This window comes from Siphateles boraxobius, unplaced genomic scaffold (genome assembly GCF_051911475.1).
Source record: "Siphateles boraxobius isolate OS27281-9 unplaced genomic scaffold, OSU_SipBor_1 106, whole genome shotgun sequence".
NCBI lineage: Eukaryota > Metazoa > Chordata > Actinopteri > Cypriniformes > Leuciscidae > Siphateles > Siphateles boraxobius.
This window is the reverse complement of record NW_027508707.1, coordinates 157,501-182,290: the sequence shown is the minus strand read 5'-3', so window position 1 is coordinate 182,290 and position 24,790 is coordinate 157,501. Positions and strand designations below refer to the sequence as shown.

General features: G+C 38.1%; 1 protein-coding gene across 1 annotated transcript in view; it reads left to right on the top strand.

The window, feature by feature from the left end:
* pde11a (phosphodiesterase 11a) overlaps positions 1–24,790 on the top strand; it is a 139,632-nt gene that overhangs the window by 96,329 nt on the left and 18,513 nt on the right. Inside the window, exons 7-17 of the mRNA XM_077247109.1 lie at positions 536–611; positions 5,965–6,032; positions 7,115–7,207; positions 12,723–12,773; positions 15,441–15,587; positions 15,965–16,072; positions 16,959–17,068; positions 17,250–17,340; positions 22,041–22,141; positions 23,090–23,167; positions 23,328–23,391. Of these exons, the coding sequence (XP_077103224.1) occupies positions 536–611; positions 5,965–6,032; positions 7,115–7,207; positions 12,723–12,773; positions 15,441–15,587; positions 15,965–16,072; positions 16,959–17,068; positions 17,250–17,340; positions 22,041–22,141; positions 23,090–23,167; positions 23,328–23,391 (987 nt within the window). The remainder of the gene's footprint in view (positions 1–535; positions 612–5,964; positions 6,033–7,114; positions 7,208–12,722; positions 12,774–15,440; positions 15,588–15,964; positions 16,073–16,958; positions 17,069–17,249; positions 17,341–22,040; positions 22,142–23,089; positions 23,168–23,327; positions 23,392–24,790) is intronic.

The window sequence follows — 24,790 nt, the reverse complement described above, 5'->3', positions numbered from 1 at the left end:
GTGAGAAAAAAACTCTAATTTGTTCTCACAATTGCATGTTTATATCTCGCAATTCTGACTTTATAACACGCAATTGCGACTTTAAATCATGCAATTCTGACTTATAACACGCAATTGGGACATATAATTTCAGAATTGCATGATATAAAGTCAATTGCATGTTATAAATTCAGATTTTTGATTTGAGATGTAAACTCCCAATTGTGAGATGAAAAGTCCCAATTATTTTCAAAAATGGCGGAAACAAGCTTCCATAGATTACAGATGCTACAGGAAGAGCTACAGTTGTATTTAACCCAGAATATTCCTTTTAAAGAGCCTGATTAAAGTTGAGAGAGACTTGCATTGAGAGAGACTTGAGCTCTGCATAAGACCTTGGACCTCTGTCGGCTCTTGTGTGTCTTCTGAATGCCAGCAGCACAAAATTATATAACACTGTGTCTTCAGACGATCTCATATTTTTGCTCGCTTCTCCTCACAAGCTTCTAGTCAGATCATTTGTTTTTGACGTGATGACAAGTGTTTTTGTTTTCAGGCAGATCAGTTCTCTGGCTTCCATATTAGATCTGTCCTGTGTGTCCCTATCTGGAACAGTAACCACCAAATCATAGGTAAGTTGTCTAATGAACCACTGTTGTTTCACTACATAAAGTATATATGTATTGATGTCCCCTGCTCTGCGGTGTTGTACTACATTATGCGTGAGCAAATGGAGGACAAACATGTGTAGGTATGATACTGTCTGTTTAAATGTATCTGTGTCTCAGATCAGTGTGTGTGTGTGTGTGTGTGTGTGTGTGTGTGTGTGTGTGTGTGTGTGTGTGTGTGTGTGTGTGTGTGTGTGTGTGTGTGTGTGTGTGTGTGTGTGTGTGTGTGTGCTGCTGCAGAGTGCAGTGTGTGTGTGTGTGCGTGGGTGGATGTGTGTGTGTGTGTGGGAAGTTTCTGCCAGGGACCAAAAGTCATTATGAGCACAAACAGCCAGTAGAAGCAGGAGTCAAGGATGTCTTCATTCAAAAGAATCTTCTCTTGCTTTCTTAATCTCTGCCGTAGTTTCAGAACCAGTTTTCCTTTTTCTCAAATTGTGTTTGAAGCAAGTGTGAGAAATTTCAGCACTATGAAGAGAGAAATTATGTCTGTGAAACTTCACTGTCCACAAAGGAAATATTTTATATCTATATACTGTATATACTGTAGTCTTTTTGAAATCCTTGGATATGTTCAGAATGGCATTCATGATACTACTATTTTTATAGTATGCAGTTGTGGCAAAGCTTAAACTTGTTGTGGTGGGTATGAAAGAGACAGGGTCAGATAATGGCTGTGCAGCTCACGTAATGTATTCATACATTTCACTTAAAAGGGTCATATAATGGTACATGCACTTTTTCAAGTTGATTGTACTAAAATGTGTGTTGCACAACCATCATATAATGATAAAAATCTATCCAGTGTTTTTGTTTTAATCTCCTTATATGTTTTCCCCTGCCTCAAATTGAGCCACTAAATGAGACGCCCCTCCCACGATTGTTGATTGACAGCAGCGTTTCAACAGATCCCTGCCCTGAGAGAGCTGTCAGTCATCATAGTCCGTCATTGTTGATACGGTGGAGCAGAATGGCGTCTAAGCGATTGTGGTGTACTGTTCTTGGGTGTAATGACGAACACAGCAGTAATTTTGATGTTTCCTAAATCCGAACCGCTGAAGACACAGTGGCTGAGTTTTGTTATCGAAGGGAATATTCCCCACGAGCAACGTCAATGCTTTCATGTTTGCGCGATTCGCAAATCTTTTCTCACCAGACTGCTTTATTAACGAAGGAAGTAACTTATAAAGCTGATTTTGATAAGAAGCTGCTCCTGTAAAAAAGGAATCGTTACCAACTATTCATGTCTCCCTGCTGAACCTCCAGAAAAAGTAAGTGTAAAATTGTATTAACCTTTATATTAATCTTTGCAAATCGCTTCACGATGAATGCGGCTAAGGTTTACACTCAGGGTACATACGGCATGTTTTCTATGTACGACGTTCTCAATATAATTCATAATCCCACGTTTATAATGAACAACGCGTTATGGTTATTGTGTTATTACAAACTGAGTACGTATAACTTACATCAGTAAACACATAGCGTTTGTACGTCTCACTAAGTTACTCTACACAAAGATAGATCAAAGTGACAATATAATAACCAACCATTCAGAAAAGTCAGCCTTAATTGTCGAACTTCTTCGGGCCGTCATCTTGTTCCGACTCCGGTTCAAACTGATACGGTTGCACAGATGTGTCCTCCTCAGAGACTCCCGCTGCCATTTTTTTCCTACACCCTCAACTGTTGTCAAGGAAACACTCCATGTGCGGTGTGGTCATAACGCTGTTATGAACGCCCGCAGAACAGAGGGGCGGAGTGAGCGAAGCTTATTATCATTTAAAGGCATATGCACTGAAATGGCGTGCTGAAAACAGCTGTTTTTGACCAGGTAAAATTAGGGTTTTCTTACAATACTATCGAAAATTTTTAATTAAAGTATATTACAAACTTTTCATTTAGACCCTAAAGAATCAAATTAACTTGTATGAAAATGGCATTATATGACCCCTTTAAGCAAACAAAAATATAGCATTAAGGCTTTTCAGCAGCAACTCAGATTTCTGCACACAAAGCTCTTCTTTAACACGGTTTCCACGAGCACAGCTCACTCCCAAGGCAGCCGCTTCTCTGCAATCACGCTGCTTCTTTTCACCCATCTCTCGACTCACTGCAATGTGCAAACACTTAGTTCTCATTAACCAGAGGCGTTTCCCTTACCATTCAATTCCCCCGCACTTGCTCTCCACCTGCAGCTGCTGTCAAACCATGCCCCCTCTTCCACAGCAGTATATGCTATGTATATTCCACACACCCCCACTGACCAACCCATGCCGGGAAGTCTGCGACAGCTATCTGCAGTCCTGGCCTGTGGACCACCTGGAATTCAAATGGTTGCAAAGCCAAATACCAACGGGTGATCCGTGCGTTGGCATCCTTCATGCGGTGGAGCCATTGGAGTAGGGGATTGTCCGAACAGAAAGTGAAAGCCCATCCCAACAGGTAGTAATGGAGAGTGAGGACCGCCTACTTGATGGTCAGCCATTCCTTCTCGATCGTGCTGTATGTAGTCTCTTTTTTATCGAGAGCTTACGACTATTATACAGCAGGGGGCGCTCCTCCCCCTCCACCACTTGGGACAACATGGCTCCCAGCCCCCTGTCCGATGCATCCGCCTGCAAGACAAAAGGGAGAGGGAAATTAGGGGAATGCAATACTGGTCCGCCACATAGTGCAGCCTTCACTTGGGTAAAAGCCTGTTGAAACTGCTCCATCTGTCGGGTCTGAAGATCTCTTTTTAGTAAGATCAGTCAGGGGGTTGATGAATAGTTAGGTATAAACTGCCTGAAATAGCCCCCAAAACTTTCTCACTCCCATTTTGGTGTGGTTTTGTCAGTTTGGGGCCACACCTGCCCGTGACCCAAGTGGAACCCCAGATACCATACTTCCACCTGTCCAATTACCCACTTCTTCGGGTTTGTTGTGAGCCCTGCAGCGTGCAGCGATCTCCGGACTGCTCTTAGGCATTGCACATGCCGCTGCCAATCATTACTCTGTATTATGATATAATCAAGGTATGCGGCGGCATACGCTTGGTGCGGACGTAAGACCGTCCATGAGGCGGGAGCCCTGATCAATTCGAACAGAAGCGTTACAAATTGGTGTTAACCGAACGGGGTGGAAAAAGTCATTTTCGGGACGGAGGATGCAATGGCACTTTGAGGACGGCCGGAGCGTTCACTAACTGACACATTTTTGGACATGCCGCACACCACCGGCGAACATCTCCATGAATGCCCAGCCAATAGAAAAGGCCCATGAGTCAGTTAAGTGTTTTGTCATATCCTAAATGCCCTGCAATTTGATTGTAATTGGCCGCCTGGAAGATCATTTCCCAACGGGCTTTCGGTATTAACAAATGGGTTATATCTTCCTTTGTCTGCTTGTCCTGCATCACGCGATATAACCGGTCACTAATTACCACAAAATAGGGATACTAGAGAATGCTACCGGGTTTGACGAGGTTCCCATCAATAGACCACACATTCTCAACAAAGGCATTTCATAGAGTGTTATCCAAGGGCTGCTCCAGAGGGAAGTCCTCGAGGGAAGAGCACTATCTTTTTCTCCATTGCAGTCTTCTCCTCAGAGCCCATCCCAGCTGCACTCATGTTCACCTTGCCGGCCCCAGCCATTCGCTCGTCCCAGCTCTCGATTTGCAGGGGCCACACTTGCGAATACCCCTCAGATAATCAGAAAATTGAGGCCAATTTGTCCCCAAAAATATAGGCTGGCTGAGTTGGGGATTAACCGCCACCTCTATTCTATGCTTTTGTACCCCTAACTGTATTGTGACGATGGCAACAAGATTTTTCCGAACATCCCTGTTGCACACACCGCACCCACACCACGTGGCTCATATCCCATGCCCCTGGTTGCATCAGACGTTCATGGATAGAGTTTTGGTTACAACCTGAATCCACCAAAGCCTGATAGGTTACCCTGATACTTACTGGTATCTGAAACCTTCCAGCTCGATCAGGGGCAGTTTGCGGGCATTCGGGACCCAGATCAGCATATCCACCTCCATGGAGGTACACTGATCCTGATAATGTCCAGGCTCCCCTACGCTCCAGCAGTGCCGAGAATGTCCTCTCGCAGACGAGAGAGAGATGGGAAAGGTTGCGGGGACTCCCGTTAGCAAAGGCATGATGGGTCGGGTCGGTGGTGACGTTAGGTTACCCCGCAGTGATGTCATCAGCCCTGACGCATCCTGCCACATTTGCAGGGTGGGAACTGGAAGTTGCCCCTCACAGAACCTAGGAGCAAGGATAGAGAGGGGAAACACGAGAGAGAGAGAGCTGCAGCAACCCAGCTGCTGTGCAGTGCTTTCGTTTATGTAATAAAAAATTAAATAACAATAAAAATATTTTAAAATATTTAATTTATGTAAATGTGTTTTTATTTAATTTGTTTAATACAATTTGACAGGTATGTTGTGTGTGTGTGTGTAAAATACATATAATATTCAATATAACACAATTCCATGCCCACTGAACAAGATTCTGCTACACAAACAAGCAAACAACATTTGGTTCAAACTTCTATTTAGAATACGTAGATGGTTTTACATTGCGACATTTTTGCAAACAACATTTCTTCATTTCTTTCATGCAAAATAAGCATTTTTATGATAAGAGATGATAACTAGGCACCTCTCACTGTATCACATGCACGTAAAGAGATCATGTTACAACACATGTACTGTTTGGAACATTTGTCATTGCCTAATGCTTACAGTTTCACTGTTTTTAAAATATTACTCAGTATATACGATGCAGATGCACTGAGCAACGCTATTCCAAAACATCCAAAATCAGCTTTGAGTTTAATTAAATACACAGTATAACTTCTGATGATGACTGGACAACACTTGTGGTTTTAGATTACTTGAAATGTTTTTTTATTGCCAGGCACATTTCAGTGGGCTTTCAGGCGAACAGGCTTCTCCATGTGATATAAATGTTGTAATTATGAGCAGTGTTATGGTAGAGCCTGCAATGCAAGCTCTACATTTATGATTGACTATAATGAGACGGCGAGGATGGGGGAGGCGTTGAGTGTGTGAACAGGGGGAGGGTTTGCATTTAAAGGAACAATCATTCTAATTACATACTAAAACACAGCACACTGTTTAATTATCCATGTAGAGACTGAGAGAGAGATTAGTAGTGCGGCAAGGAAGAGATTCCTGACTCCTGCACTAAAATACAGATTGAAACCTTCATCTGCAATGCATTACTGTGCTTTAAAGAACCTTAAATGGGTCTTAAAAAAACAGCATGCAATCTGATGTCTTCTTGTGTGTATGTTGCAGGTGTGGCTCAGGTCTTGAACAGGTTGGATGGGAAACCGTTTGATGATTTAGATCAGAGGCTGTTTGAGGTATGATATGAATCATCTGTGAGATATCCTTATGAATGCGTAGCTAGGTGTCCTTCAAACATGAGTTCATTTAGAGCTTACACAAAAGTCATAATTCTCTCAAATCGCTCTGATACCCTTGCAGTGAAGTGAAATATGTTCGGTGTTCGCTGTAAGCTGGTCATGCAGCACATGTACCCCTCCACCTCCCCAGCTCCACCTGTCTAGATCTGCTACAGGATTTATGTATGCTTATCCATGCAGCTGCAACATATATAACATGCTCAAAAGCAGCATGTATGTGTATCTGTTGGTAATAGCAAGTCCATACTTGTTCTGCCAAAGTGTGAGTAGCAGATCTAACCCGCCAAGACCAAATACATTAACATGGTCATATTTAGCATTAAGATGCTAAAGCTATTCTGAGAGTTGTCTTGATTGAAATACATATATATTTCACTTCATTGTAAGGCTCTCAGAGAGTTTTGAGAGAATCATGGCTTATGTTTATGCTCAAAATAAACTCACACCCTTCTAAGAATAAAAATAATATTATGGATTAGAAATTGAATCGGAAAAAAACAGATCCGGTTCTCCATACACCAAACTGGCTTTTTGAATTAGGCTCAGATATTTGTGTGTGGAGCCCAGCTGACTTATTGTTTTATCTTACAATATATAGAAAATTACCATTGTAATATTGATAATGATTATTGTATGATTTACAATATATGAGTACAGTTAGGCCTAACACATATACACATAAACATTTTGGGAATAAAAATAATGATAAACCTTTAATAATGCTAGAATAATATGTATATATTATATGTAATAGTAAAATGAAAATTATGTATTACAATCATATATATTATCCATACAATATACAGGTGTATGTGTAATATAACTTCATAAATGTATCCCCAGCATCAGTAAAGCATTTGTATAACATATTGTTTTGTTATTATATCTTACATGATAACTATAATAACTCTGATTCACACAAACACTCCTCAAACAAAGTTTTAAAAACCACATTCAGATGTTTAAATTTGTTGTTGAGGACTTGCGTGTGACTTCACATTCTCTTTTGCTCTCTTTAGGCATTTGTGATATTCTGTGGACTGGGAATCAATAACACCATTATGTATGACCAAGTGAAGAAGTCCTGGGCCAAACAGTCTGTCGCTTTGGATGTATGTCTCTCCAAAACACACACACACACCGATACACACTTAACTGTGATTGGTGTTTTTTTTCTAAAGTGGTGGCAGATTAGTTGGAACATTTGTAATTGGTGGGTTGTTAGATTAGAAACATATGACTGGTAAGGATGATTCAACACAAGCATAGATCTGAGCGTGTGATTGGTGGAATATTAGTTCCTGTTAGAGGCGGAGCTTAAGAGGAGATATTCACTCATGACTCACTGCAGTCGTCTCTAAGTGATCATACCATGGACAAGTGGATTTTCCTTGCTGTTTTGAAATAAGAGTCTAACAAACTATGTTAGTTTCCAGTTTATTCAGTTTATTGAAACATATCTGTTTTTATATTGTGGTGTCACACTCAAAAACAGCCTGTTCAGTGAGAGGGCAAAAAATGATCAATTCAAACCAAATTATCACTGTGTTGCTTCAAGAAACCTTCACTGACATATAGGCTGAATTAAATGCTATAAAAGAGCAGAATATTATGGAAGTAAAATAATGTCAAATGTTTTTGAAATAAAAAGCCTGTTGAATTGCACTACTTGAAAAAAAATAGGCATTGCATTAACCATGCTTGCATTTTAATGCATTGTATTTTTAGGGCTTGCATTTTTAATGGGCTGAAATTGAACATGGTTGAATATTTAAGCTGTGAATATTTCAATTAAAAACATTTCAAACACATTTTCATTATTCAAAATTCAATAATCCATATTCACCCTTCATATTTCACTTCCAAAATATTCAAACTGATTATAAATACAACCTATAATATTCAGCAGACAATTTTCGGTCCATTTTATTTCGCCTTGCAAATTCGCTTCCACAAATTCAGTGGTTCAAATTCGACAGTAAATTCAACATTGACGTCCAGGAACTGCAGGAAAAGCAGAAGATTGCCGAGCATACTCTCCATCTGCTGTTAGTCGACCTCACCATCAGATGGTGCAAAAGCACGTGTTGTTGACGAAGACCAGCTAAATTAGAGCAAGTCATTCATTCATAAAACTAATTTACAGCAATGTAAGTTTATTTGTGATTATTATGACGGCTGTTTTTATTAAATTCGGTGCCTTCACGGTTACTTTTCCTGTGTAGCCTACATACATATTTCGCTACCGTGAACGAGATCCTAATGTTATTCCCCGATGCGGATATACAGATCCAATGTTACATTTTTGAGGTTGACATATATTTCTCTTGGTTGTTTAGTTGCCTTAACTTTTTATTGTGGCGATGTGCTGCATGCAGGCTATTAGGGTTTCCCTCAATACTTCAGGTTTCCCCTTCTGGACCTGTACAACGCTTAACGTAGCTTAATGGACTAGTGATGTAAAAGTCCAAACTCACAGGCAAGCAGAAGAACTCAGAATAACGCGCACAGCTGATTGTTTCCCAGTGATAGACTGGCATAAAGATGGCTTGATGTTGGACATTCGCACATTTAGGGACCGTCGCTAAAGTTTATACGACTTTGGCATACCCGTTTCTAACTTCAATAGCGTTTGAATAGAACGACTTACAGTCATAAAACCAACTGTAAAGTGTTCATGTAGTGTCAGGCATAATGTGCACCCTTTGGATTTTTGATATTTATTCAAATAAATGTAAGTTTGCTATTGAAGTTAGAAACGTGCATGCCAATGTTGTATGCAACTTTAGAGACGGTTCCTAAATGTGCGAATGTCCAATGTCAAGCCAATTTTACATTTAGTCATTTAGCAGACGCTTTTATCCAAAGCGATTTACAGTTAAACTAACAATAGGAGGACAACAATATGCAAGTGCTATGATCCCAGTTTAAGCTAATGCAATACACGTAGGCATTTTAGGACTTTAGGACTTATAACCTATATATATAACCAAGCCTATATAGTAGCCTAAAGCCTACATCCCCAATAAGGTGCAAGATTGGTCTTTCATATCACTGTATGTGTTAAGCGTTTTGTCCCAACGGAAAGGGAATCCTTGAGTATGAGGTATTGAGGGAAACCGATTATAATCCTGTTCATGGTAGAGAAAGCTGATGACATGTAGAATACACAGGGAAAGTAACAATAAAGTTATTGAATGAAACATAAACACAGCTTCTGTGTGTTTATCATCTTTTCCGCATACTGTCACAGATAATCATTTCCATTTTATGAATTAATGTCTTCGTCAACAACAAGCGCTTTTGCACCATCTGATGGTGAGGTCGACTAACAGCAGATGGAGAGTATGCTCGGCAATCTACTGCTTTTCCTGCAGTTCCTGGACGTCAATGTTGAATTTACTGTCGAATTTGAACCACTGAATTTGTGGAAGCGAATTTGCAAAGCGAAATAAAATGGACCGAAAATTGCCTGTTGAATATTATAGGTTGTATTTTTAAACAGTTTGAATATTTTGGAAATGAAATATGAAGGGTGAATATGGATTATTTAATTTTTAATAATGAAAATGTGTTTGAAATGTTTTTAATTGAAATATTCACAGCTTAAATATTCAACCATGTTCAATTTCAGCCCATTAAAAATGCAAGCCCTAAAAATACAATGCATTAAAATGCAAGCATGGTTAATGCAATGCCTATTTTTTTTCAAGTAGTGCAATTCAACAGGCTTTTTATTTCAAAAACATTTGACATTATTTTACTTCCATAGAATATGACCCCTTTAATCGAACAATGAAACACAGAGGAATAAATCCACACCTTCAAAGCTTCAATCGACAGACTTCAATCGTACAATCTGTAAAAAACAGATGATGGTGTGTTAACAGTCAACAGTCATCTGGTCTATAAGGTTTTTATTATTATTATTCTCAGAAAGTCGTGACAGTCATTGTGTGTGTGTGTGTGTGTGTGTGTGTGTGTGTGTGTGTGTGTGTGTGTGTGTGTGTGTGTGTGTGTGTGTGTGTGTGTGTGTGTGTGTGTGTGTGTGTTTTAATATGCGTGTTTTATTAAGGTCCTATTAGTTGGTTAATGCATTTAACTAACATTATCTAACAATGAACAATATATTTGTTAAAGTATTTCTTTACATTTGTTAATGTTATTTAATAAGGATAAAACTCAAATCAACAAAATCAAGTCATTTTTCCCTGTTCGAGAAGCCATGTCACTCAGACACAGTATATGTCACTATAGAAATTCTGACATTAATGTTCATTTTTCAGTTCAACTTTTCACTAATCATCACGCTGATGATGATATAATCTGTAATAAACGTTTTTGTATGAAATTTGAACAATGCAAAGCAGAAGTATTTTCATGGTGGTCTCCGAGTGTTGAATCCCTCCCATAAACACAAGCATTGCTGATCAAAAAGTGATGATTTAATTTAACGCATCACACATTAACACACACACACCCCCTTTAAAGGCAAACGGGAAGAAATAGTGACATCTTTTCTCACGAAACCACAACCACAGAGCGATGAATGTGAAAATGAAGCCGCGGAAGTGAGGACGCTGTGTAACTACATTACAGCCTGAGCAGGGAGTGTGTGTGAGCATTAATTAACTTCTCCAAGCTCTTCTCATTCTCCAGAGGAATGCAGGAGTGGCTTCATTGATAAATATGACTGTATTCATAAGGATTCCAGATTGTCAGTATATTCATTTGTAATAGATCATCAACAGACTATAGCGGAGCAGAAATTAATATTGCATGACCTGTAACATTTTGAGAATCAGGCATTCAGTATTTTATGAATGGATGTTTATGGATGTTAAAATCATTGCTCTCACATGACTCTCAGCAGCCAATCAGAGCGAGCGATGCAGCAGTGAATTGTTGTAGTGTCAGGGTTAATGCTATTTAACTCTCTATATAATCTCTGGGAGGTTTTTATATTGTCATGTTACAACCCCAAATCAGAAAGTTGGGACATTTTGTAAAATGCAATAAAATCATGAATCTGTGATTTGTTCATTCTATTTAACCTTTTATTAACTGACAAAAGTACAAAGAAACATTTTCCAATGTTTTCACTGACCAACATAATTGTATTTTGTAAATATGAACAAATTTTGATTTTGATGGCTGCAATACACCCCAAAAAAGTTGGGACAGAGACCAAATAATAGTGAAAAGATTAACCAAATTAGATTATCCTACTCTTTTGAAACAGTCCACAATGAGCAGGTGAATTGGTAATAGTTGAGGGTATCATGTTTGGGTGTAAAAGTGCTTCTCAGTCTTTTTAAGCAAAGATGGGTCATGGCTCATCACTTTGTGCCAAATATCATAAGAGAATTGTCAAACAATTAAGAAATCACATTTCTCAATGCAAGATTGCATAGGATTTATATCTTTTATCATCTTCCATACATAACATTGTCACAAGATTCAGGGAATCCAGAGAAATCTCAGTCTGTGTTGGGTAAGGCAGGAGACCTCTGTTGAATGTGCGTGACCTTTGAGCCCTCAGATGGCATTGCACAAGATACCATCATGCTAATCCGTTAAATACAGACACATGTGCTCAGGAGTATTTTGGAAAACCGTTTTCACTGAACACAGTCTGACTGCATTAAGAAATGCCACTTGAATCCCTGTTACGCAAGTAGAAAGCTTTACATCAGCTCTATGTGGAGATGCCGGCGAGTTCTCTGGGCCTGAGCTCATCTCAGATGGTCTAGAAGACAGTGGGAATGTGTGCTGTGGTCAGATGAGTCTTGTTTTGGGGAGAATATGGACACCGAGTGCTCAGTCCCAAAGACGAAAGGGACCAACCAGACTTTCACCAGCGACAGGTGCAAAAGCAAACATCTGTGCTGGTATTGAGGTGCATCATTGCAAACGGTATGGGTAACTTGCATTATTGTGACGGTACCATTGTCATGGTGGCATATATTTGGATTGTACAGAGACATAAACTGTCATCAAGATGACATCTTTCCTGGGAAGAAAGACAATGCCAGGCCTCATTCTGCACATGCTAAAACTGAGTGTTTTCTAGACACTCTGCACTATAGAAGGGATGTGCCTGATGTTTACTGCAGTCCAGATATGTCTCTTATGGATAATGTATGACCCATCATGAAAAGGAGAATCAGGCAACGATGACCACAGACTGTTGAGCGGCTGTCTTGTATCAGACAAGATTGGGCAAATATTCCACTAGCAAAACTCCAACAATTAGTATCCTCAACTCCCACATGATTAAAAAGTGTAATTAAAAGGAAAGGTGAAGTGACACAGTGGTAAACATGTCTCTGTCCCAACTTTTTTGGGGTGTGTTGCAGCCATCAAAATCAAAATTTGTTCATATTTACAAAATACAATTATGTTGGTGAGTGAAAATATTGGAAAACGTTTCTTTGTTAGCTACTTTTGTAAGCTAATAAAAGGTTAAATAGAATGAACAAATCACAGATTCTTGATTTTATTGCATTTTACAAAATGTCCCAACTTTTTCTGATTTGGGGTTGTATATTATAAACATAATATATAGGAATACATAAAATATGAACCTTTGATGAGTGATTGTGTATGTGTGTGTGTTTTCCATAGGTGCTGTCATATCATGCCACATGCTCTAAGACTGAGGTGGATAAGTTTAAGGTAAACATTAATGCATCAAACAGATTGTATTTTATAGACCGCCTGACATTTCAGGAGCTTATCAATAATGAAAAACTTGATTCATGATATATTAGCCTCAGTATATCAGTCTGTATTGTTTATAAGGTATGTATAATTCAGAACACGGCTATTCAATACCTCATCAGTGTTTTTGAATTATTGATATAGTCTCCGTGGAATTTATGAAATGCCTAATTTATGTGCTAATTTTCTGGTGAAATATACATTTTTTTTGTCATGTGTTAACTGGATTTTGCCAGGAGCTCTTATAGCCCTTCATTAACAAGTACCAGCTTGTTTCCAAGAGTGAATGAAGAATTTATTGCTTAAAGCCAAATCCAGGAATATTAAATAGTATTTAACGCAATTAACGCAGCATCAGTTTTTTTCTGACATCCTTTGATGTTGTATTATATGATCAATGTGTCCTTCATTCAAATGCTTTTAAACCTTTCAAGCGCAATAAGACACAAAAGAGAACTCAAATTTTGTGTCATGTACATCACGTCTTAAAGTGACAGCAGCCTAATAAACCTGCTGCAGTGTCTTATTAATGTTAATCACAGAACAAAATAAATATCACTCGCTGCTCTTTACAGAATACTAATACTTGTTACACTAATTATTATGGTTTAATGTGAAGATTGTTTTGAGTTCACTTAAATTTAAAACATTTTTATATATATTTGAAAGTCTATTAAATGTTAAAAATGATAGCTTTCAATTATAATATCAAGCATTGCGTTAGTTCTGGCAGGTCACATTACTCAAGCTCGCATCTCAAGCTGACTCTCAGCTGATACACATCTACCTATAGGAATACGACGCCTATCACTGTATACATATATAAGCTCCTCCAGTATTATCAGCAGCTGTCGCGAATTACCCTCCTCCCTCCCCAGCTCCACCTCACGTCAGTCAGGATTTGGTCTTCTGAGTGTCCTTTGAATCAGAATAAATTCTCGAATTATATTGTACTTTTAAAATCTTGAATTAATGATATCTGCAATACATTCATGTTGGTTCTGTTCTGTTTCCCTAAGGCCGTGTCCACCAAAGCGTTTTTTCACGCAGCTGGCGTATAATTCCAATTGTTTTCAATGGGAGCGCCGCGCTTTTTAAACGCCATGAGCGTAACGAGGCGCTGAACGTTTGCCGTTATTTACTGGTCGCTGAGAGTTGAAAAATGTTCAACTTTGGGTAAAACGCAGCGCTCATCACTGTCACTTTTTACACAGCCGTCCAATCCCAGTGGAGGAGGGGCGGGACAAAAACCACACTGACCAACTGTCACAACATTCTTTCTGAACAACGACGTTAACCAGCAGAGCTAACCGAACAAAATGGATGAAAAATAAATTTTTAGCATGAAACAAATTATCTGCGAAATCAGTTACAAGTAAACTGTGCTGCGGATATTCTGTATCATAGCAACGAATCGTTTCAACTGAAAAAACGCTGCGCTGCCAAAACGCTCCCAAGCGCCCACAGCTAGGCGTTTTCAGCAGAGCGTCTAGCGTTTTCAGCCGGCTAAAAGCGCTTTGGTGGACACACGGCCTAAGGGTGTTATTGCTGCTCTCCTGCTCTATCCATGCTAGGCTGTCCAGAACAGAACCAGACCGCCAATCCAAACTGTATGCTAATGGTCAATCGTACTGAAGATAGTTGTCCTGACAGAAGTAGTGTTAAAGGGTTATAATTTCATTCCCAGAAATCGAGAAAAATCATAGTAGTAAAAAATCATAGTACTTAGTAAAATTAGACCGTTTTTATATTGTTTCTTGAATCTGAAGATTTAATGTGAAATTCTTACAATATAAATATAAATAATAATAATAATATTAAATAATAATTTAAAATAACAAATAAAGTATAATATACAAACAAAAAATAACAATATAACAAAATAACAAAATAAAAGCTAAAAGTCCCTTTTGATTTTCTTCTCCTAAAACAATAAATAGTAATAAATACACCACAATTTTTATACACACACACACACACACACACACACACACACACACACACACACACACACACACACACACACACACACACACACACACACACACACACACACACACACACACACACACACACAGTATGTAAGTATTTTCATGATGCAAATTTTAGAGTAGTAGCTCAGTAGCTTTAGTAGTAGAGTAGCTCAGACATTCTGCTAAACATTTCCTTTTGTGCTTGATTGAAATAATGAACAATATGGGGTTGAAATATATATATGGTTGAGTAAATGGCAGCATAATTTAAATTAAAACATAGTTTGATTTGGATAGTAGGTTTATTTTGGGGGAAAATGTCCAGTGCAGTTTAAAATATCATGTCAGATGTTCAATTTCTTCTTCTTGATCTTCTTTATGAGCGTAGAATATGAAGAATTATATTAGTAAATACCACAACTATAATGTGTTAATGACGTCGCCTCCTGCCAGTAGTCTCTTATTAGATCTGTGAATGTGTGTGTGAATCTATCGTAGTGTCTCATTATCACTGTGAGCTTCACACACGAATTACAGAAAACCCTGACGCTAGTTTCGTTCCGTTCACAAAGCATCTGCTTTAAAGCCATGCGAAAGCAAACTCAGGCTCACACACACACACACTCTCTCTCTATTGTTCTTCCCTCAGGCAGCGAACATCCCTCTGGTGTGTGAGCTGGGCATTGATAAACTATGGTTTGATGACTTCTCTCTGGATGTGGACGCTATGGTCACTGCAGCTCTCAGGATGTTTATGGAACTGGGAATGGTGCAGAAATTCAAAATAGACTATGAGGTACACACAAGTTTGCATTTCTTTACTCAGCAGTATCACACACACACACACACACACACACACACACACACACACACACACACACACACACACACACACACACACACACACACACACACACACGAGTGCTGTTGTACTGAATATCCGCAAGACCGTGAGCCTACAGTATAATGATCTGTTAAAGTAAAATAGAATAAAGTTAATTATTAAGCAACACAGTTTGGCCAGTTTTTTCAAAAGTGCTAATAGTTGCAGTAAACATGTTGATATGCTGTATATCAGCACTCTCGTCCAATCAGATTAGAGGACAGGATTCTGTTGTACAAAACGCCTCTTTATTTTGTATTTTAACCTCAAATTTCTTCTGTTTCTTTCAGACACTGTGTCGGTGGCTGCTGACCGTCAGGAAGAACTATCGCATGGTTCTGTATCATAACTGGAGACACGCCTTCAACGTTTGCCAGTGCATGTTTTCCATGCTGACGGTGAGGAACTCTATTCTGTGTGTGTGTGATTGAGTGTGTGTGATTGCGTGTGTGTGATTGCGTGTGTGCAATAGCATGTATTTGAGTGTGTGTGAGAGAGTGTGTGTGTGTGTGTGTGTGTGTGTGTGTGTGTGTGTGTGTGTGTGTGTGTGTGTGTGTGTGTGATTGTGTGTGTGCACGTTCATGTAATTGAGTGTGTGTGTGTGTGTGTGTGTGTGTGAGTGTGTGATTGTGTGTGTGCAATAGCATGTATTTGAGTGTGTGTGAGTGAGTGAGTGTGTGTGATTGTGTGTGTGTGTGTGTTTGTGTACGTTCGTGTAATTGAGTGTGTGTGTGTGTGTGTGTGTGTGAGTGAGTGTGTGATTGTGTGTGTGTGTGTGTGTGTGTGAGTGTGTGCATGCGTGTCTGAGTGTGAGTGATTGAGTGTGTGTGTGCATGCGTGTCTGAGTGTGAGTGATTGAGTGTGTGTGTGTGTGTGTGTGTGTGTATGTGTGTGTGCAGCGTACAGGTTTATATTACATTGTGGGGACCTAATGTAAGGATAGTAAAACCTGAGATCACCTACAGTGAGCAGCCGCCAGCGGATCCCCACGAGGGAAATGGGTTAATAAACACACTAAATAATATATTTTTGAACATGTAAAAATGCAGAATGTTTTGTGTGATGGGTAGGTTTATGGGTCGGGTTAGTGTAAGGAGAGAGAATATACAGTTTGTACAGTATAAAAAACATTACACCTATGGAGGTCCTCACAAATATACTGTATAGTGTGTGAGTTTGTGTGTGTTCTTCAGCCTCTGTCTCACTACATTTACCACAGACAAGTGACTTTTTGTTGTTGTTGTTGTTGTTGGTGTGTGTGTGTGTGTGTGTGTGTGTGTGCAGACGGCCGGCTTCCAGGAGACTCTGACGGAGATGGAGATTCTGGCTCTGATCGTGGGCTGCGTCTGCCATGATCTGGACCACAGAGGAACCAACAACGCTTTCCAGGCCAAGTGAGACTCAAGCACTGCCCCGTAACAAGTCTCAAGTTTGGCATCTTTTTAAAGCCGAATGTGTTCAGGAAGCATGCAGGATCTGTGTTGGAGTGTAACATGTCTTCACTGGCTGCACACTTGAGCTTTGAGTGGATTCGGTTTCGCCTCAGAAACAGATCATCATCTGTGTCTTTCTCAGGACGGGATCAGCGCTGTCTCTTCTTTACGGGACATCAGCCACCCTAGAGCACCATCACTTCAACCATGCTGTCATGATCCTGCAGAGCGAGGTAAACCTAAAGTCACCATGAAATCAAAATTGACAGTTTTTTATTTTATGGAATGTTGCAGTGTTTATTTATATGTGCACATCGTTTAAAAAACAAAACAACAACAACTAGCAAACAACAACGATCCAACAAGAGTTGCATGATTAATCATTAAAAGATCTCAATCTCAATTCAAACATCCACATGATCTTATTCCTAAATGACTCTGATTCAGATCTGTTTATTAAAGCTTTAATAAGTCTGATCACAGTGATTCATATCTGTGTTTATTAAAGCTTTGATAAGTCTGATCACAGTGATTCAGATCGGTGTTTATTAAAGCTTTGATAAGTCTGATCACAGTGATTCATATCTGTGTTTATTAAAGCTTTAATAAGTCTGATCACAGTGATTCATATCTGTGTTTATTAAAGCTTTAATAAGTCTGATCACAGTGATTCAGATCTGTGTTTATTAAAGCTTTAATAAGTCTGATCACAGTGATTCATATCTGTGTTTATTAAAGCTTTGATAAGTCTGATCACAGTGATTCATATCTGTGTTTATTACAGCTTTGATAAGTCTGATCATAGTGATTCAGATCTGTGTTTATTACAGCTTTGATAAGTCTGATCACAGTGATTCAGATCTGTATATTAAAGCTTTGATAAGTCCGATCACAGTGATTCAGATCTGTATATTAAAGCTTTGATAAGTCTGATCACAGTGATTCAGATATGTGTTTATTAAAGCTTTGATAAGTCTGATCACAGTGATTTAGATCTGTATATTAAAGCTTTGATAAGTCTGATCACAGTGATTCAGACCGGTGTTTATTAAAGCTTTGATAAGTCTGATCACAGTGATTCAGATCTGTATATTAAAGCTTTGATAAGTCCGATCACAGTGATTCAGATCTGTATATTAAAGCTTTGATAAGCCTGATCACAGTGATTCACATCTGTGTTTATTAAAGATTTAATAAGTCTGATCACAGTGATTCATATATGTGTTTATTAAAGCTTTAATAACTCTGATCACAGTGATTCAGATCTGTGTTTATTAAAGCTTTAATAAGTCTGATCACAGTGATTCATATATGTGTTTATTAAAGCTTTGATAAGTCTGATCACAGTGATTCATATCTGTGTTTATTAAAGCTTTAATAACTCTGATCACAGTGATTCAGATCTGTATATTAAAGCTTTGATAAGTCTGATCACAGTGATTCAGATCGGTGTATATTAAAGCTTTGATAAGTCTGATCACAGTGATTCAGATCTGTATATTAAAGCTTTGATAAGCCTGATCACAGTGATTCATATCTGTGTTTATTAAAGCTTTGATAAGTGATCACAGTGATTCAGATATGTGTTTATTAAAGCTTTGATAAGTGATCACAGTGATTCATATCTGTGTTTATTAAAGCTTTGATAAGTGATCACAGTGATTCAGATCTGTTTATTAAAGCTTTGATAAGTGATCACAGTGATTCATATCTGTGTTTATTAAAGCTTTGATAAGTCTGATCACAGTGATTCATATATGTGTTTATTAAAGCTTTGATAAGTCTGATCACAGTGATTTAGATCTGTATATTAAAGCTTTGATAAGTCTGATCACAGTGATTCAGACCGGTGTTTATTAAAGCTTTGATAAGTCTGATCACAGTGATTTAGATCTGTATATTAAAGCTTTGATAAGTCTGATCACAGTGATTTAGATCTGTATATTAAAGCTTTGATAAGCCTGATCACAGTGATTCATATCTGTGTTTATTAAAGCTTTGATAAGTCTGATCACAGTGATTCATATGTGTTTATTAAAGCTTTGATAAGTGATCACAGTGATTCAGATATGTGTTTATTAAAGCTTTGATAAGTCTGATCACAGTGATTCATATATGTGTATATTAAAGCTTTGATAAGTCTGATCACAGTGATTCATATATGTGTTTATTAAAGCTTTGATAAGTGATCACAGTGATTCATATCTGTGTTTATTAAAGCTTTGATAAGTCTGATCACAGTGATTCAGATATGTGTTTATTAAAGCTTTGATAAGTCTGATCACAGTGATTTAGATCTGTATATTAAAGCTTTGATAAGCCTGATCACAGTGATTCATATATGTGTTTATTAAAGCTTTGATAAGTCTGATCACAGTGATTCATATATGTGTTTATTAAAGCTTTGATAAGTCTGATCACAGTGATTCATATCTGTGTTTATTAAAGCTTTGATAAGTCTGATCACAGTGATTCATATATGTGTTTATTAAAGCTTTGATAAGTCTGATCACAGTGATTCAGATATGTGTTTATTAAAGCTTTGATAAGTCTGATCACAGTGATTCATATCTGTGTTTATTAAAGCTTTGATAAGTCTGATCACAGTGATTCATATCTGTGTTTATTAAAGCTTTGATAAGTCTGATCACAGTGATTCATATATGTGTTTATTAAAGCTTTGATAAGTCTGATCACAGTGATTCAGATATGTGTTTATTAAAGCTTTGATAAGTCTGATCACAGTGATTCATATCTGTGTTTATTAAAGCTTTGATAAGTCTGATCACAGTGATTCATATATGTGTTTATTAAAGCTTTGATAAGTGATCACAGTGATTCAGATATGTGTTTATTAAAGCTTTGATAAGTCTGATCACAGTGATTTAGATCTGTATATTAAAGCTTTGATAAGTCTGATCACAGTGATTCAGACCGGTGTTTATTAAAGCTTTGATAAGTGATCACAGTGATTCAGACCGGTGTTTATTAAAGCTTTGATAAGTCTGATCACAGTGATTTAGATCTGTATATTAAAGCTTTGATAAGTCTGATCACAGTGATTCAGATCTGTGTTTATTACAGCTTTGATAAGTCTGATCACAGTGATTCAGATCTGTGTTTATTACAGCTTTGATAAGTCTGATCACAGTGATTCATATATGTGTTTATTAAAACATAATAAAGTGAATACATCATAGAAATCCAAAATATAAAACTTAAAAAGAGAGAGAGTGAGAGAGAGAGTGTGACGCTGGTAATGTGGTGCGGTAGAAGCACGGGAAGGAGGCTGGATCCAAACACAGTGTACAGGCTTTATTTAGACAAACTACAAACTTAGACAAAGACTCAGACTGGAATACAGGACTCAGAATCAGAAGCGACCAACGTTGACATCAAACATTCAACAACTCACAGAGACAGGGCAGGAACACAGGGCTTAAATAATCAAGGACAAACGAGCTAACAAGGGGGCGTCGGGAATAACGAGAAACACCTGGGAGAAGAAAAAGACAGGTCAGGGAATCACTGAACATGAAAAGACAAGACACAAAACCCATATCATGACAGAGAGAAAGGTGAATAAAGGACAGCCTGTGCTACTGTAAGTGACAGATGTTGATTGTTGACTGTGAATAATTACTTTCTACAGATACAGAGTGTTTATCTATGTCACTGTCATCTGCATACAAATGAACCTCGGTCATCATTTCCTCCGAGGAAGAGCGCGCTCACTGACCAGCCGACAGACAAGTGGTAATTAAACCGTTCCTTTAATGAAATGGCAGCAGTCGCCCTGCTCTTTAATCTAGTACAGTAGGGAGAGATATAGCCTATCTTGATTCCCATCATGCCTTGCAGTTACTGAAAAGCAGAACTTTAGGGCCTGTTACACCCGGTCACTTCATGCGTTTTCTCTGATCGTGAAAAGACCAAGTGCAAAAGCCCTCGAAAAATGCATTCGAGACAGATATAAGTCCGGTTTGAACAGTGACCCGACTACTTTGAAAATCGTGCAGTCTTTCTCTGCAAACACGTCAAAAAATAAGCCGATCGGATTTCGCTCCCGTTCTGACGTAGGAAGAGGATCTTATTATATTACCTCTTAATCTGCACGTTTACACCCTGAAGCTTGTGTTAAGGCTCCGCCTCTTCTGAATGGAGGTGGAGCAACAGCTCATTTGCATTTAAAGAGACATGCACAAAAACGGCAAATTTGACAAGCTATAATTAATGATCTGGGTGGTATTTTGAGCTGAACTTTCAGACACTCTGTGGACACCACAGATTTATGTTACATCTTGTGAAAAGGGGCATAATATGCCACCTTTAAACTTGCATATGGAAATTGAAGATCGGATTCATGTTAATTGTGTGGAGTATGTGGCCAGGTAACAAATCAGGTGTAAACAGAGCCTTACTGCAGTAAAACCTGGATCTGAGCTTAATGACAACATTTAGAAAATAATATACAAACTAAAAAATAATATTCAATTGAACAAAAATATTTGGCTTAGTATTCGACCGTAAACTGTTGTGTGTGTGTGTGTGTGTGTGTGTGCGTGTGTTTTTTAACGCTTGTGTTTCTCTGAATCCAGCATGAGGGCTCAGCCACTGTGTAAACTTTAGATATCAGTTTATTAGTTTTAATCAGGCATTCGGATGTAAGCATGTGTGGGTGGCTTGAACTCTCAGTTACATGTTAAGTGTGGTTATATATTCATACACAAACTCGCTTTTTATCCTGACGTACTGTAGGACGACAGCATTTTTGAAAAGCGCCTGTTTCTGTTTGATAAATACACATGGTCACACTACCACACATGACCATCATCAGTGCAGGTTATCAAACGTCTTCAAAATCCTCCGAACAATATTCAATGACACAAAAAGGAATGAAAATAATAATTTAATTTTGTCCTTGTCTCTCCAGGGTCACAATATCTTCTCGAATCTGTCTTCACATGAGTATGGAGAACTCATGCAGCTCCTGAAACAATCCATTCTGGCCACAGACTTAACGCTGTACTTCCAGTGAGTTCTGCTGCGCTTATGCAAACAACACCGCAAATCAATTCAATATTCATGTGCCAAATCTACACTATCAGTCAAAGGTTTTGGGATCAGTACTTTTTTTTAAAAGAAATATTCATGCATTCAATTAATGAAAAGTGACAGTGAAGACTTTTATAATGTTTTCAAAAGATTCAGTTTCAAATGCTGTTCTTTTGAACTTTCAAGGTTTCCACAGAAATATGAAGCAGCACAACTGTTTTCAACACTGATAATAATCATACATGTTTCTTGAGCTGCAAATCATCATATTAGAGTGATTTCTGAAGGATCATGTGACACTGAAGACTGGAGTAATGATGCTGAAAATACAGCTTTGATCACAGGAATAAATTACACTTTAACATATATTCTCATAGAAAACAGCTGTTTTAAATTGCAATAATATTTCACAATATTACTGTTTTTACTGTACTTTTGATCAAATAAATGCAGCCTTGGTAAGCAGAAGGGAAAACATTTAAAAAACATAAAAAAAATCTTACTGACCCCAAATTTTGTGCAGTTTCACCAGTTACACAGATACACAATATTACTTGGCAGAAGTATTAAGTTCCTAAGCATGATGTTCTTAATAATAATTATAATAAAATACTATATATTGAGCTTTTCTCTCACTGCATTGCAACATTGCAACTTGTCTAAAAACAGACCTTTAATGTAGGGGCAAATTTCAATAATTCATGCTCTCTCGTGACTAGAAATCCAACCTTTTGTCATTTTTTTTTTAAAATATATATTTTAAATTAGCTTAAAATTCTTTAGTGTGCATGTGTGTTTAACCTTCCTGCCTCACATTGCAGCAGTGTTTGGTGTTGGTAGGAAATGTGATAAACTCTCTTGACCCTGTACTGCCGCCATGTGGCAGGAGTGTGAACTTCACAGAGCTCATCCAGTTTCCATTCACAGGAACAGAAATGCCTTCTTTGAGCTAGTGAATAAAGGGGAATACAACTGGAATGTGAAGGAACACAGAGATATGTGCAGGTCAGTTACATATATAGCATGGTGCACACACACACACACACACACACACACACACACACACACACACACACACACACACACACACACACACACACACACACTTATTCACACATATACAATACGTACATTTATGGTTGTAATTGATTTCTGATCTTGTCAGGTCGATGTTGATGACAGCATGTGATCTGGGTGCCGTCACTAAACCATGGGAGATTTCATGCAAGGTAGGCGCTCTTTACCCAAAATACACCACAGCTGAGCATGGAAATTAACATTACTGTTATTGTTAGCTAAAAGTAAAACTATTGAGAATCGTTTTCGGTTAACTGAAATAAAATTTAAATATCAGATCGAATTTAAATATCAGATGAAAAATGTTCCCTTGGCAAGTAACTGGGTCTCACTTTATATTAAGAGTCTTTAACTAATATGCACTATCATTTGACACAATGCACTTACTTTATTAGTACAAGCATATTTTTACATTGTACTTACATTTAAACAATACATACATGTAATTACAGCTCTAATTAATTTCTGTAATTACATCTATGAGGACACTGTTGACCTTCTCTTACCTGTTAACCCTTAAAGCAACACACACCATCAAACCTGTGCTAACCTCACCTATATCACCTTAATATCAGTGTTTTATAATACAACATCAGCACAATGAATAGGTACATTGTAAAAAATAATATATTTTTTGGTGTTAGTAGTAGTTAAAGACACTAAGGGCCCTATCTTGCACCCAGCGCAATTTACTTTGCACACCGACGCATGTATCATTCCTATTTTGCACCCGACGCACAGCGCACTTTTCCCTGGAGTGGTTCTGGAAAAGAGGAGGTGTGTTTCGGCTCTAATGTTCCCTGGTGCTATTTTACAGTTTCAGAAAACAATCCCGCCACAGACCAGGAGAAACCTTGTCTAAAGTCAGTGGCGCGTTATTCAGATGCTATTTTAAGGACGCATGCTTGGCCATAATGTAGCGTGTGCACAACGCACATACACTTTGATTCTCTAATCTACACAGACAAAGCAGTTCCCATTTTTGCAAACCATACATAATTGCAAGGACAAATATTACCACACGAGGGAAATCATTGTGGTGTCCATGAAGATGTGAAAAAATGGACATAAATCTAGCTTATACATTTATCCAAATTATTATACGCCTGTTTAACCGAAGCTAATTTGGGTGGGTTTCTCCCGTCCCCATACAATGTCACTTCTGTATTTTACGGCCCAGACGAGAACGTCGGTCTCCTCGGTTGTAAACCGCTCCTGGCGTGCGTCTGGCAAATCCGCCTTTATAACAGCAATCCAACATGGAACAAGAGCACCTGCTTTTAAGGCGAGACACTACAGGTGAATAGGGTAATTATTTTTTTTTTATTTTTTAATTTATATAGCGCTTTTAACAATGTAGATTGTTTCAAAGCAGCTTTACAGAGATAAACATATAATTTAAGGTAACAGAGATTGGTTTGGTTTTATAGTGGTTCTTGAAAAATGTTTTTTCCAACTAAAGTTAGTTTTGATTGATTCACTTCCGTCTAAATGATCATTTGTTATTAAATTAGGGGTCGCTAAGACGACACCGTTCTCTCTAAACAGACT